This window comes from Vidua chalybeata, chromosome 12 (genome assembly GCF_026979565.1).
Source record: "Vidua chalybeata isolate OUT-0048 chromosome 12, bVidCha1 merged haplotype, whole genome shotgun sequence".
Lineage (NCBI taxonomy): Eukaryota > Metazoa > Chordata > Aves > Passeriformes > Viduidae > Vidua > Vidua chalybeata.
The window spans coordinates 12,275,167-12,290,630 of NC_071541.1; the positions used below are offsets into that span (position 1 = coordinate 12,275,167).

Here is a 15,464-nt window from a genome sequence, read left to right on the forward strand (position 1 = left end):
GACAACTCCTGCTAATTTCAGCCAGTGTCATTAAACCAAGACAAGGGGCAACAGGCAAGAGAAGGCCAGACAAGCACAGGGTGGACTGGGACATAGGAGTTATGCAGGTGAGATGCTCTCAAGGTTTACTCACACCAACAGCTGTATCCAGGCTTGCTTTGTTTAAAAACTTTGAATAGGAGGCTCATGCTGACATACCTACCACAAGGCTAACGAGTTAACTATAAAAAGGAAATAATCTGATAAGCCTGGGGCAGGAAAGTCCTTGGCAGCCACTGCATCTCAGGTTTCATGGGGGCTTTCAGCAGGAGAGTGTTTGGGAAAACATCTGCTGGTTTCCATGGCTATGCCTGGAGGTGCTGGCCCCAGGTGCAGGGAGACACCTCCTGCAAACAACCCCAGGGATCCCGGGGGGAGCAGCGGGCCCGGGAGCGCTCCGGGATCACAGCCCACATGGCAGCTCCAGGGACACGGTGCTGCTCCCGTGCCTGGGGTCTGCACAGGGGTGAAGCAGCACAGCTGTGCAATGCTCCATCCACACTGTGCCCACTGCACCCTGCACATTTACATATGGCTTAAAGTTCTGCCATTTTGTTTTCAGGAAAAAAAAAAGGCTTCAGGGTAAAAAAGTTAATGGTGTTGAGGTTCTGGCCAAATTTTCATGGCTACCTGCACAGTCCATAGGCTATTTGGTCTGCCTGAAGCTGCTGTGTGGTGTAGTTTCAGTCTGAACGTTACTGACTACATATGAAAAGAATCCAATGTTGTTTTTAACATGCACATTTTAATGAAGCAAACATTTCTATTTAATAAGTTATAAGATACAATTTTACAATCCTGCATTTTATTCCAGTTTATTTTGTTTTTACTTTCTAGTTTACAATGTAGTGAGCATTTCACATTAAGGCACTAAAAAAAGCACAGTAAAAAAAAACCCAACCTTCCTTTTTTTCCCAGTAACTGTGCTGGAGAGCAGTACATCCACACATAATTATAGAACCGTAAGCATGAACTTCTCCCAAGGGACAGTGACATGTCAACAGGTTTTCAACAAATCCTGCCTTCTCCAAACTGCAGAGTTTGAGCTCATCAGGAGAGTTTACTAAAGCCCCAGCAGCTGACAGCAATTCAGATATGCACCTGGGAAGTAGTATGGAGTAATCCGGGACAAACAGACAAGTTACAAGGAAGTTTCCACTCCCTAACCCTCAGCAGAATGCCTGTTGCAGCACAAAGGGGATTTCAGGGGAGATGAGTTTGCTTCAGGCATGTCCTTGGACTGAGATACAATAAAACACCTTGCACCAAAGAGGGGTTTGTTCATTGATATTGCTATTATTGGTATTGCTATTACTGGTAACCTCACAGACCCACCCTGTGTCCCACTGCAGATGTGGGTCCCATTCCCAGGAAGGCTTCTTTGCCTCATCAGACACCAGCCTGGCCTGCAGCCTCCAGGGAAGCCAATGGTCATCTCAACACATCTTGGTGCTCCGGACCGCAGCGACTCTGGGTCACACAGGTGACAGCCATGCCTGGCTTGGCAAATTCAGGGGCTTTACTTAACCCAGCCAACCCAGGGCTTGTTCTTAAATCAAAAAGAGTGTGTGTGGGGGTTACCTGTAAAGTTGAAGAAACATCAGCAGCATCCCAAGCTCATTAAAAACCGCATTACTAGCATTATGGCCAAAAAGCTATCTGTCTCTAGAGTTACAAAGCGTTAACATAGAGAGGCTGAAAGCTTACAGGTGAAGTAATTTTCAATCTGCTTTTGGTCTGCTATAAAAGAAACTTTTTCTAAATGTAAACCATTGGCAAAGAATTTTCAGAAACATTTTCAATTTGAGTGGTAAAGCTACTTCTAATAGCTTTTTATAATGTTAAGTGTTAAAATTGATCAAGTATACAAAGGCACCTACTATAGTACCAGTTTTACCTCATTTCTTTACAGAAAAGAATTTGAACTGGGGACAGCCCAAGTCATATTCCATAACTAAAATGTAAAGTCTCCAGTCAAATAAAATCAGTAGTTAAGATACCCAATTACAAAGACAAATTCCAGTTTTCAATTAACATCTAAAGTCTTTAACATCCGCAAGGGAAATTAGTGTCTAGTCATCCACATGATTCTCCAAACATTAACAGTGTCCCGGACAGTACTACAAAGGTACAATTTGAGGAGATATTAAATAAATTGACATTAGGTTGGTAAGTAGGATAGAAGTGAAATGCTTGTAAAAACAGTTAGAATTTATGTCTGACTATTGAAATGTGAGCCGTGTCTATCTAGAAACTGCATTTTGCAACACGGCTGCACCCAGTACAACTCTACATCTGAACTGCGAACGCAGAGAGAGAGCACTGACAGCGCGTCTATGGAACGGTGACGTGGAAGGGGCTCCCAGGAATGTGCTCGTCACCCCACTTCACTGCCAGGACATAGTCCCCCCTTTCCTTGACGACATAAGTGACATTGTACTGATGGCTGCCCAAATGCTTGATGGACACCTCTTCGCATGGTATTGTAGGTCCATGGACACCAACTAACAGCATGTTGGAACCTACAGCAAAACACACAACTGTTAATACCCCTGAGCTTAAACAGGGCAACGTGGTTGTATCATAATATATTGGCTCTGTAACACACGGACTTTGTTATTTTAATACACAGAGTGGTAGCTGAGCCATACCTCAGATTAATTTGGTATAAGAAGGAATTTTACATTAAAAAGCTTTCAACCTCATAGAAGTGAGGGTTTATCTGTGCTATTTGCCAGACCTGACAGGTTGCCACTAAGTAAAGCACAGGAGCCATCAATGCTGCTTGTGAAAACAAGCTGGTATTGCTTTACAAGTACTTCATCAGAAGTTAATAGCAGGGGCCAGTGGACACAGCTGGCCTATAATCCACCCACCACAGAGCTCCCAGATGGTGATGATGATGAGCATCAAAAGGTAACAGGAACACCGTGCATTACATGCTACAATGCACCACAAGGGTTGCTTAAGTTCAGCAACATGTTTGTTCTCATGCCATAATCCTGTGGTTCTTTCAGGTGCACCTGGCTCAAACAAAGCCATTTGGAGAGGAACTTTATGGCCTCTGTATTAGGACTGACTTGGTGAGCACAGTATAGTATTTAGCATTTTTCTTTAGTACCAGATCATTACCTCAAGCTCTGAATTTTAACTCGGCAAGTTAGTTTAGGGGAAAAAATGCTCAGCTAAACCACCGATCCTGAACACCCATCTGGTTCCTGTATCCATACCTGCTTTGCTGCAGTCCACAGAGAATGAGCTTTTCTGACCCACAAAAGCCTTTGAGAGTCCTGCTCCCCGGGAAACCACTTTGCTGGCATCCGAGGTGGATTTGGGAATGGCGCTATAGCAAGTTTCAGTCGATGACCTTGTCACTGACTCTACCAGGATGGAAGAGGTTTCGTTGGCACTGCCTGGACTAACCAGTCGCTGCCCTGGAAACAGAAAAGGTTTCTGACATTCAGATTTGCCCCACCTGAAAGACATTCAGAAGGAGGTTTCAAAACCCTCCTAATGACTCGCATGCATTCTGCATCCAAAATGCATTTTTGGAGAGGAGCAATTTCCTACTTGGGTTTTTAAGCTGACATCTTCCAGCATTGCTGGAAACAATCCCATCCCAGAGCCCTCAAGTGGCTAAAGGACCACAGGAACTTCAGGATTCATTAAGCAAAGCAGGTTGCTTAAGAAGAGTTAATTGTGCTCCAATCACCAAATGCCAAAAATGACTTGAGTTGGCAGAAAAGCAGGTGCAATTTTGCAATAACCCATTTTGAAAGCAGAGCATGTCCCAGCCTGGGGGAGCGCAATCCTTGCCACCCTCTCCCGAGAACATCACCACGCTATGGGCACCACGAGAGGGTTTCACAAGCTCAGGGGGAGGAGTAGAGGTGAGCTTCAGCCTGTGCTTAAACACAGTGCTGGAGAGAGAGAACAAGCTTCCTAAACCAGCCTTCCTGACTTCACCTAGGAGCCTCCCAGACATTACTGACCTTTGGCTAGGTGATACCTGCACCAAAATGAGAGGCAACACATGCTACAGGTGAGCAGGTTTCAGGCTTTGAACGTGGGGGGAAATGGGTAAATAACTCATATTTCCCTGCGACCCATGCAAGACCCTAGCACTAGATCAGGACTTAATATTACCCCATAAAGCTGTTTTATGGCCCATCACTGAGTCAAACTGCCAAGCTCTGTGACTACTGCTTTTGTAGCTGCTCCTGAGACCCCTCATCTAGGCTTTGGAGGAGATGGGGACAGATGTTTTGCTTCTCACAGTTTTGGGCATCTAGACCAGAACACCACATTGTCTCAGGAGGATTTTTTTGCTGAATGACATGACCTACTTCAGGCACAGAGTAAATACTAGTTAGCTTTTTACCTGTAACCTTTGCCTTGAAAGGGCTGCCCACTATGTGGTTAGGTCCACCATATTTAACTCCAATTAAATAGTTTCCTGGAGCCATGGGTGTGTACATGACTTTGTAACCTTCTGGAGTTTCCTGGCAGTCCATTTTCACCTTTGATGGCCCTTCAATTGTAACAGAGAGGGTACCTGGACCAGCCTTGGTCGTGTTAATGAAAAACTCCGACTGCAGTCCTAGAAAGACGTAGCACAGTGAGACACACTCTTCCTCACACCCGACGTTACACACGCAGCCTCAGGCATTAAATACGGGGTAATTCGGTGCAAGATCAGACTGCCCAGGGCTGCAGGCAGGGAGGGACACCACATCCACCCCAGCAGCCTTGCTCAGGCCAGCCCCCAGTGGAGCTCTGCACCCCTGGCAGTCTCCCCAGCTTCATCCTGCTCCCTCCTCCAGTTAGGTTATGTAACTGTGCGGGAGAAGGGGTCATGAGAGCCCTTCAGGACTCAAATGGAAGTAATTTGGTATCAAAAAACTGGCTTAGAGAGAAAACAAGAGCTTTTCTGCTGGGTATCAGAGTCCACACCCACACAGATCCAGCACGGCTAAGTTTGGGAGAGCTCAGAGCTGTCTCGCTGCCTGGACTGCAAATCAGCAGTGAAGAGCCCACAAGAAAGCAGGAAGGACAAGGGGCAGGAGATGGCCTGGAGGAGATGTGTGTTTGAACTGCTCGGCAACAGCACTCCAAGCAGTTTGTGGAAACAAAAGCTTGTTTAATTATAGCATCTGGTTAACACAGCTGAATTATTGCTGCTAATACTAAGCCAATGACAATGCCAGCAACACAAGAAAAAAATTAAGTAAGGCTTTCAGCCCCCAAATAATTTACTGTCAGACTCTGGCTTCAAATATTTATGATCTTTGGGCTGTTGTATGAGACACTATTGAGGAGGAATAAAGTGCTCAGGCACACTCAAAACCAGGATGGCCATGGGAAAGTTTACTGCTGCTGCGATGGGAGCATGAAGACGTGGGAATAAACTCGGGAGAAGTTTCTAGCCTCCCCACAAAAGAGGCTGCTGTGTCGCAATGCTGGAAGAGCCCAGCTCCCACAGAGGATTATTCCATTTTCCAGTGCTCCAGCAGCCCATCCCCCTGGCACCACCGGCCCGGGAGGCCAGGCCTCAGCCTGCAATGTCCTGCTCAACTGGAGAGAAGTTAATTCCCAAAGCCAGCAAACTTCACAGCTTCTCGCTAAGAGCTCTTGCTCCAGAGGCACTGCTCTTTCCTGCGGCCCAGATGAAGGCTCGCATTGTTGGAGGCTGCAGACGCTCAGCCCTCCCAGGGGGACGGTTCAGGTGCTCAGCCACTGAAACCCCTACACTGGGTCATTGTTCTGAAACGCTGCTCGGCAGCTCCCAGGGCACTGTGCTTTTGGCAGTGGCCAGGATTCAACAATGGGACACAGAGCGGCTTTGCTGAAATTTAACAGTCTATTTAGATTAAAAACAACCCCAAGCACCTTTACAGATGAAGAAATATTCCCCTGTCCCTGATGCATCACTGGCTGGTATTAATGAGTGCTTTTGTTTCCACCTATTAAAGGAGCTTAAGCTACATCTTTATTTTATAGAGTGTATCTGCATCTGTGTGTTTCCAAAACCAACTGCTTGGTTCCTCCAGAACAGCAGAAGCTTTGACTGAATAACTGCAGTATTTTTTTTTTTTTCACAGGGAGAAAAAAGGTATGAGACAGAATCCACAGGAGACAGCAGTGGATAGGACAAAACAAACTAGCTATTCCCTTACACTACAAAAAGAGAGAAAAATAATCATTTTACTCTGCTATTTACCTGTGTGTGTGGCCTGAGCAAGAATACAAATAAATCAAAGTGCATATCCTGGAATGTTTTCGTACTTACTAAGGCCACAAATCATAGAAATGAAAAAACAAACCCTAAAGCCTACATTCTTGACTTGAGAACTATCAGATGAGGCAGCCACAGCAGACAACGAGGTGCCAGATTTCCAAGAAGAGACTGTTCACACTGCATCTGGAGCATGAATAGCAGACTACCAACAGAACAACCCACCTCCTCCCTAGGGTTTACATACCCTACTGCATTTCACTTGAGATTTCTTAGAGGTGCAAGCACCAAAGGGAAGCTAACACCCTCATACCCATTTAATTAACACAAGATAAACAAGATTCCTTCATCTCTAGACAGCCAACTCAGACATCGTGTTCATGTGTGGAAGGGAGCATCTCTGGAGCTCGAGGGACCACTGATGTGGAGCTAAGCTAACCAGCAGAGCTGCAGCCCAGCTGCTAACCAGCAGTTCAGTGAATGCGTGTTGCAGTTGCTGATTTACAAAAGTTTTAAGTGTGTTAAGGCTCAGTATAGGCTGCAGACTTGTGAGTGATGGTTATAAGACATGAGGAGCATGCTAGAAAGCAAAATTAGCCTGCACTGTCAGGTCAGCAGAGAATGTGGGTTAGTTCAGCTGCCTTAGCAGGTGAAGAAATGTAAAAGTACGCCTAGAAATAGGTTCTGTACGTCCCAAAGCCCAAGTGCAAGCAGGTCTGCAGGAGAAGGGTTACCCGTGGTGCCGCTCTCCAGGCCGGATCCGTAGGCTGTGACAAGGGCAGGGTTGCCCGCCTGGCCAGGCTCGCCCACGCGCACTTTGAAAGGGCTGCCCACCACGTGGCTCCCGTTGAACTTCACATCGATGGAGTGGATGCCGTTCTCGTGGGGGATGAACCGAACGGCGTATTTATCTGCAACAGAGAAGGGGCTCTTCTGACAAACTAGAGGCAACAATCCAACCATAAACCACCAGTTAAACCCAGTGCAGGGCTCATTAGCAATCCGAGCTTCTGAAAGCCTTTGACATATTTTGGCCCCAGTTTAAGTGAACTCAGCTACATGAGCTGCTAAACTTGTATTTAAACAGGAAAATGCTGTATTTATCACAGAAGGTTTTACAGCTTGTGCTTTCACCTTGTTCACTAGGACCTGATCTCAACTGTCATCTAGTCTGAGGATTATTTGCCTCACTCATGCACTAAACATGAAAACTGAATCACAGCCCAATCTGTCGGCAGCTGAGGGAGCCGTGTGTAGAAGAAAAGCAGCTGGTCAGAGCAAGCCAAATCTTACCAGCAAGCTGTGTGCTGTTCTGACACCACACCTTTATCTAATGAAGTAATTTAGCAATTTGCTGATATTTCACATTTTTGATTGCGTGTTAACTCAGAGGCGGGACTGATCTCCCCCAGCTGGACAGCTGCTGTTTGTTCATAGTACAGACCATAACTCATACAGACTTCAAGTGAAAAAGAAAAGCTCATTGCTGAAACAGGTGTTGAGCTTTCTGTAGTGTTTGCTTATATACAGCTTCCTTAACATTTCATGTGAAGGAGTGAGTGTGAGTTAAAAATAAACTATTAGTCAAAGATCGAAGCATAGCTCTGAGAAATAAATGTCCTCCCTGGTTAAATTCAACAACCACATCATATTTAATTTATTACTAATGTCACTGTACCTTCACTAGCAAGCCAAGACTTAAATACCTCTATCTTACACAAGCTAGGGCTCAGTCAGTTCATGGAAAAATATGGAAATAACCCTGATTAAACGTCTCTTGACACCAAAAAGTAATTTTCCAAGCAACATGCTCATCCTTGGGACACACTACTCATTAGCCAAAAGAACCGAATTCCCTATGTGGCAGCAAGTGCTTTGGAGGTCATGCAATTGTTTTATCATCATCAGGCTGCGCTCACCTGGCTCCAGCTCAGACACATGGCACTCTTCAACAGCTCCGGAGGGGCTGTGGACTTTAGCATCGATCTTGCCCTTTGCCCCGTTCAGCCTTATAGCAAAGGATGCTGGCTGATTAACTTTTAATCCAGACTCCTGAGAATGCAACAGTCAGATTATCAAATTCAAACTTTTGTTTCAGACAGCACAAGATTTGTGGCAGGGAAATAACCACTTCAGCATGAGGGTTTTTTGATTTTAACAAAAGGCACAAAGTTGTGACTTGCATTAGCTCTCAAATCAGATGGTCTCTCCCTCTTAGAGGGTGGCTGATTGAGGAGTCACCCAAGTTGGCTAGGCTGACTTTTCCCATGGTAACAGACTGTTTTTGGAAGCCAGACAATTGCACCACATCAAAGAGAGGCAGGTTTACAATACTAGTCATCCATTACCACTGAGGTCAGTCCTTGGTATTCAGGTACTTGATTTAAAGGATGCTTAAGCTATAGCTCCATTTTCAGCCCATTCATTCATTCCAGATTCATTCAGGGAAAAGCCTCTGATAATCCAAATGTCTGAAAGAGTAATATGCATGTTTATATTTGCCCCAAGAGGCTGCATTTAGAATACCACCCCAAGACGTCTCAAACATGAGAAAGTAATTTAAAACACGAAAGCAGATGTTGTGGTGCTGTCAGGCCATTGGTGGAAGGTGAGGCAGCTCCACATCTGAGCCACAGTGGTCCTCGACCAGCACAGCCCATGCAGCTATGCAGCAGTAATATCCCACACTTAACATACTTTACCTCATTTTGTTTTCAACTAAATCCTGAAGAGGGAAATAAATGCAACTGAGTAGAACTGAGGTACAATGTATAAACAAGTCCCTGATGTGGGTTTAGTGGAGGCTGATGCTGCACAATGGACTCTGTTACAGAATACTCAGCTTTATCTGCCTCTCCAGGACTTAATTGAAGTGAGTATTCCTCCTGTCAAAGAGTCTTTAAATGAAACACAAGGCAAACATCAATACCACAGTGACTAATTAACGCCCTTGTAACTCCTGGGTAGAAGAGATACTACCAGATCAGGCTGTCATGGTTCATTTCCACAGCTGAGGTGGAGAATTCCTGCAGCCCAGGCAAACTCCTGGGGATCACAGCTGGGACATAACCAAAAAAAGCCTTAACTGAAGTACTAATCACAACTCAAGGAGGTCTGATATACGGACACAGATTCTCAGTCTCGCATCCAAGCTTCTGGCTTTGGAGATTTCAGTCAGGCCTTTAATGTTACTTGTATTTTAATGCCTGTAAGCACACACATACACAAATTACATGGTGAGGTTACCAGATGAGCCCAGACCAGCTACAAAGCTGTGATTCACTCTGAGATTCACTACCTTTCATGAATCATCTGAGCTGTGACTCTGTGGTTTTGTGGCATCAGCCAGAGCAAATCTGTACCCTGACCTCATGGTGGGGCCACCTCTGTCTGCCTGGCCAAGCTGCAGTGATGTCCCAGCCATGCAGCCCTGTGCTACCTCACCCTTGGAAATGCAGCTCTTCATGCACGTGCCAAAGGAGGAACTTGGTCCCAGCATGATTATTGGTGGTTCACCTCTAAGTTTCAGTTCTCCTTGTCCTTCCCCTAGCTAATGGCATGGAAAACATGTCTTAGCTCCTCCAATGCTATTTCTGGAGCCTCTTATTCCTAATTCCCAAGTGCTATCACTTGTAACAGTCTCAATTGAGCCTTCTGCCTTTGAACCCTCTCTAGCCAGAGTTACCCAGGGGCCAGCTGCCAAAAATCTCTCTGGCTGCAAGCTGCTGAGCCTGAAAACAAGCACCAACCAAGACAAGGCTATTACTTAGAAGAAAAGACAACCATTTTGGTTTTGGAGAACAAGGACGAAATCAGTCTCTGTGGTAAGTTGTAGAGATGTTTCCTTATGTCTCACCTGAAGACTAGTGACAGTGAGCCTGCGAGCATCATCGGAGGGGGCGATGACAGGAACCAGGTAGGGGCTTTCAGGAATGTGCTCATCATTGAACTTTATGGACACCTCATAGTTGCCTGCAGAGAGAAGAGAAGCAGTGAGTGTTCTTAGTTTCTTTAAAAGTCACAGTCAGTGTTGTTTCAATGTGATTTGGTCTAGTACATACCCGGCTCTTGAACTATATATGATGCACCACAAGATCCATCTTTATGGTCATCAAAGGTGATTTCTGCTTTACTTGGGCCTTCTACAGCAATAGACAGCCCTCCAGCTCCAGCTTCCCGTGTCCATATGCTGAACTCAGCTGTTGAAGCACAAGAGAGCACACACAGGAGTAAGTCTGCTGCTGCTGCTGGGTTGCAGCTTCCTCCTAACAGACTGTAAAGTTCCCCGCTTGAGCGTATTTGAAAAATGATAGCTCATCCCATCATCCTGGGAGATACTGCTTAGCAGTTTCTCCAGGAGGCTCCTGTTAGCCAAAAAACTGCACTGAAGGACCTGCACACAGCAGATTCTGGAGCCCACGGAGAGCAGAGGACTCACCTGGAACACCTGTCTCTCCACGCTCCAGCCCTGGGCCTCCAGCTCTCACTTTATGGGCTCCTCCCTCGCCCAGTGGCCCCACGGTGAACTGGAAGGGGCTGCCTGGCACCGGCTGCCCTTTGTATTTGACATCCACAGTGTGGACCCCCATTTCTTGTGGCACAAAGCGGACACAGTAAGTGTTTTTGTCACACTCTACAATTTCGGCATCAAAGTTTCTCCCAGAGGGACTGGTTACCTGAGCTGTCATATCAGCACAATCAATTTCTAGCAAGAGAATAAAAAATGCAGATTAGAAAGTGACAAAGGGTTTTGGAAGCAGGACATGAGCTCAAGTGATTACCCAGTACAAGTAACAGAAGAGGCACACAGCTATCTGTGTGCTTCTGGCCAGCTGCAGCTTCCCAGGTGCTACAGAGGCACATGAAGTGGCTGGATAAGTGCAGCCAGCTAAGCCTGGCCTACATGATTCACAGTTTCCAGACAGCAGTACAAACATTTAACAGCCAACATGATCTTAAAACCCTGGAGCTAAAGTGAGCTGTGCAGCCCATTCTCCAGCCTGCTGTACACAGAATGAATTAAATTAAGGTCTCACCAGTATTTATCTCTTCATGTGTTGACCATGGTTATGCTTCTTTTTAATGGTTTGAAAAGACGCATTACCAGTGTTTCTTCCCTAAGCTGTGTTAATATGAGGATGTCCTTACAAAACTGAAGTTTGTATTTTCCCTTTTTCAAGTACCCCATGCTATACAAGTACAAGCTGTGGTTTTGGGGATAAGGATGCTGTTGCTTACCTGGGATTTTTAGGTTCAGATCACATATGCTTCCTACTGTTGCAACAGAAGGAGCCCGTCTTGTTCGTGTGATGCTCTCCTTAACTCTTCCTTCACCACTTATCTTCACACTAAATGGGCTGCCTGTAAGTATCACAGCAAGTGATTGCTCCTCTGCTTATTACACATGCCACTGAGGGCAGAAATGAAAGCTTCCTCTGACTTGTAGGGAATCTTAGGGGAACTTTTATACCCAACTAACAGTCAGGCCCAAGTCAAATACATGCATGTAACCAGAACAGTTTTGGATGCTTGCTGCCTGGGGAGAACCTGCTTAAATCTTTGGGACTTAAAATCCAAGCCAGATCACACAGCCCACCCACAGTTCCAGGGCACTGGTCAGCCAAGTAAGACTCCTGTTGTACTAATCAAAAATTTGCCCAATGCTTCTGCTTACCTGGAATATGTTCATCTGCAAATTTAGTGGACACAATGTACACACCAGGTACAGTTGGAAAATAGGACACTTTGCAAGTTCCATCTTCTAGATCTTCAGTTTGGATCTCTACCTTGCTGGGTCCTTCAACTGCCAGTGAGATCCCACCATAACCTACAATATAGATAAGTTAGCCTCAGATTTCCAAAGCTTTACTCTAAATCTGACATAAAATAGTCCAAACCCATAGCAGGCACTAGTTCGTAGATTTGTATCATAATGGGACACTGGAGTTGCATGATGCCTTAATGGCATTTCTGTACTCCTAATCAGTCAGAAGCATAGCATGCATTCAGCTCCTAAAATTCTCTATATCCCTTTTTCTTTCAATGATGTTGAAAAGTTATCTACCAAGCTAAAAAGTTATCCAAGGCTCCACATTAAACTAACAGGGAAATAAACATCTTCCTCACTTCCTTCTTGCGATAACAAATGATGCTAGAGCCAGCACCACCTCGGTGACAGTCCCTGTTGGTTGTAACAAAGACATGTGCCAGGACCTTACAAAGCATATTCTAAGTTAATAGCACTGTCTGTGGTTAATAACTGACAACAATGACTGTGCTTAATGGCCGCTGCTGCTTTGCAGCTTGTGGCCTCGTGGTTGCACACTGAGGGGGGCAGTGCTCTCGTCTAGAGTCAATACATATCTCATAGCATCTCATCTCCCTTTGTGAGGGAACTAACCGGCATCTCTTGTGTCCACAATGAAGTCACACATCTCAAAGGTTCGTCCTTCTACCAAGCCACGTCCAAAAACTCTTGCCCGTCTGGCATCGCCGATCTCAGACTGGACCACCATGATTGTTACAGGGCTGTTTGGTACATGGCTCCCGTTTTTCTTGATGCTAACCAGATGTTCTCCTACTTCCCGTGGAATGAATGAGATGCCTACAAAGCAGAGAAATGTGAGAAATTTATTCAGTTTTTATTCATGTTATACTTGATTTAAATGCCTTAATCACACCAAGAAACAAAATACTGGCAGAGCAGTCTCTTTACTCATGTTAAAGTGCTGCTCTCAAGTAGACCATGAGGCCATATATGCTGACAAAACCCACTTCAATTGCAACCTGGCACGTCACAGGCAAGCTAAGACAAGAGGCCACTCTTCATACTTTTCTGTCTTTGGACAACTGTAGCAAACACTATCAGCTACTTGGTTCAACAACACTCTTCTGGGAAGGAGCACAGAAGTCAATCATTTTACAAAGCAAAGCGAACTGGAGTAAAGACTATCACAGTAATCTCTCAGATCTTACCAATGTGGTTATTGGGCAGCCTCTTCAGAAGACAAGGTTCATCACGACCAGATGGGGCTTTAATACTGGCTGTTAGGAGACTGAGATCAGTCTCATTGATATCCAACATGAAGTCAGCAGCAGAACCAAGCTTAACCTGAGACCGTCTTCTGTTATCATCTGAATACATGAAGAGAAATGAGTCACAAAACATTACAAGGTTAAGTGCAGAACAAGTCAGAGGACTTCAAATTCCTGCCACAAACCAGGTTCCCCATGCTATCAGAGGTTAATTTTTAATATGAAGTGCTTCCAGAAGTTTAAACTTTATACCTGTGATCTTGGCTGTGAATGGACTGCCTGGAATGTGTTTGTCATTGTATTTTACCAGGATGCTGTAGTTCCCAGGCAGAGTAGGCAGGTACGTGACTGTGCATGTCCCATCTTTGTTATCAATGCAACTGATCTCTGCTTTTGAAGGTCCTTCAATAGCCAAGTCCAGCCCACCTAGGAAAAAAGTAGAGTTGCACTTCTGTAAATCTCTGTGAACACCAGGTCCAAAGAGAAATATCCAGTACCTGGTACTAAAAATGGAGCTTAAATGTGTATTTTCAAAGGATAGCAGCAAAACCAGCTCAGACCAACCCACTATGGCCACAGTTCTATTCGGTCTTTAGATTTACCAAGCAGTGATTCCACATCCAGTTATCATCCCTAGATTTAAGCTGCTTTCAGTTTATTTTTAATTGAACAAATAATTTGCACCAAGTACCACAGGGTACATCTACTGCTCTCAGGAAGGTATAATAAACCAGTTTTTACTGCAAATTACAGCCTGATATTCGCATAGGCCATTTGTGTCACATCAGAGATTCATAGTTGGACAGATGAATGTAAATCAAAGCCAATGTGCATTACACTACCAAGAAGTTCCTCATTTAGGGTAGGATGGGTTCAAAGAACTGACTTACCCTCTCCTGCATCTTCTGTGACAATGGTGAAAGTTGCTGGTTTATTTGCAATCCCATAAATGAGGCCAGGCCCATAAGCAGACACACTGCCACTGTTGGGGTAATTGACATAGAACTGCAGAGGGCTCTCTAAAGGGGAAAAATCCAAAAAGAAGCACTTTTAAGGGTGAGTGGTCTGGACTACAAGAATTGATACTCATGTTCCTGAATGCCCTTCTCATTATGTGGTATCTGAAAAAACTTACTGTGACTGTAATGCACCAAATAAGCCTCTGTTTCCATCCTCAAAAGACGCTTTTTCACAATTTGTGCCACATTCAGTAATGGAAGAGTAAGTGTTACTCTAGCTACTAGAGATAAGCTTAAATTATGTTGTAAAGGGTCTTGTTCACTGCAAGTTTATTTTTAGCACATTAAATCAGAACATGACTCAGAAGCAGGCTTTCAGTTCAGGCACTGATTCTGAATTTTGGTAGCCCAGGATTAGGAACTAGCACAACACACTGTCTGACTCAATGAACCTGAACGAGCAAATTTGAAGGGTATCCAAAAATGTATTTGCCAGCCTCAGATTAGCTAAGCTGGTGCCCAAGAACAAAAAGTACAGACACTAACAACCAATAATGGTTTCAAAAAAAGGTATAGATAGCTCTTCAGTCCAAAGTTAGATTTTGCAGCTGAGACAGTAAAAAGTTTGATTCATGACAACCTTCAAAAAGAAACATTGTGGCACATCATCTTTCTATCCCAGCACAGGGTAATGGTCTTAGTGAACCAATACAGCAGACAGGTCAGCACCTATGGGGGTGCTATATCCATGAGGTGCTGAAGAGACTGAAGCAGCACCATGCATCACATCACTGAGCTCTCTACTTCAGCCTAAGTTATGCTGTGTTTCTGTACAAACAGAACCAGCAGTCGCTCTCAGGCAGTGCTGAAGGTATTTTGTCTCATAGCTACACATCCCTCTACAGTTCTGCCCCTTTCTGCCCAGCCCCCCAACACCAGCATGTCTGGAGAACCAGAGGGCAGCCACAGCCTCCAGGAGAGGCAGTGCTTCCACTGGGGAACTGGTGAATCAAGGACAAAAGAGAAATGGAATGAAATGCAGTGGTTTCTGTTTGTTAAGAAGCAGCCAGGAAAAAAGAAAAATTACAGCATAATATGCATGTGTGTTTTATTTTATTGCAATCAGATGGAAAGAGTAACTATAGTATTTCAACCAATCAGTTCTCCCCACAGTTTTGAGATTTTTTGCCAATGCA

At 44.8% G+C, this 15,464-nt stretch overlaps 1 protein-coding gene across 3 annotated transcripts in view; it reads right to left on the bottom strand.

The window, feature by feature from the left end:
- Positions 1-764: 764 nt before the first annotated feature.
- FLNB (filamin B) overlaps positions 765-15,464 on the bottom strand; it is a 72,281-nt gene continuing 57,581 nt past the window's right edge. For 2 of the 3 annotated variants that reach the window (XM_053953493.1, XM_053953492.1), the window contains 14 exons: positions 14,200-14,328; positions 13,562-13,735; positions 13,250-13,408; positions 12,675-12,878; positions 11,949-12,101; positions 11,513-11,635; positions 10,713-10,979; positions 10,336-10,473; positions 10,131-10,246; positions 8,194-8,326; positions 7,009-7,185; positions 4,421-4,639; positions 3,270-3,473; positions 765-2,561 (listed from right to left, as the gene is read on the bottom strand). In XM_053953493.1, the coding sequence (XP_053809468.1) occupies positions 2,374-2,561; positions 3,270-3,473; positions 4,421-4,639; positions 7,009-7,185; positions 8,194-8,326; positions 10,131-10,246; positions 10,336-10,473; positions 10,713-10,979; positions 11,513-11,635; positions 11,949-12,101; positions 12,675-12,878; positions 13,250-13,408; positions 13,562-13,735; positions 14,200-14,328 (2,384 nt within the window). In that variant the 3' untranslated portion in view covers positions 765-2,373. The remainder of the gene's footprint in view (positions 2,562-3,269; positions 3,474-4,420; positions 4,640-7,008; positions 7,186-8,193; positions 8,327-10,130; positions 10,247-10,335; positions 10,474-10,712; positions 10,980-11,512; positions 11,636-11,948; positions 12,102-12,674; positions 12,879-13,249; positions 13,409-13,561; positions 13,736-14,199; positions 14,329-15,464) is intronic. The other variant, XM_053953495.1, reaches the window with a different exon arrangement.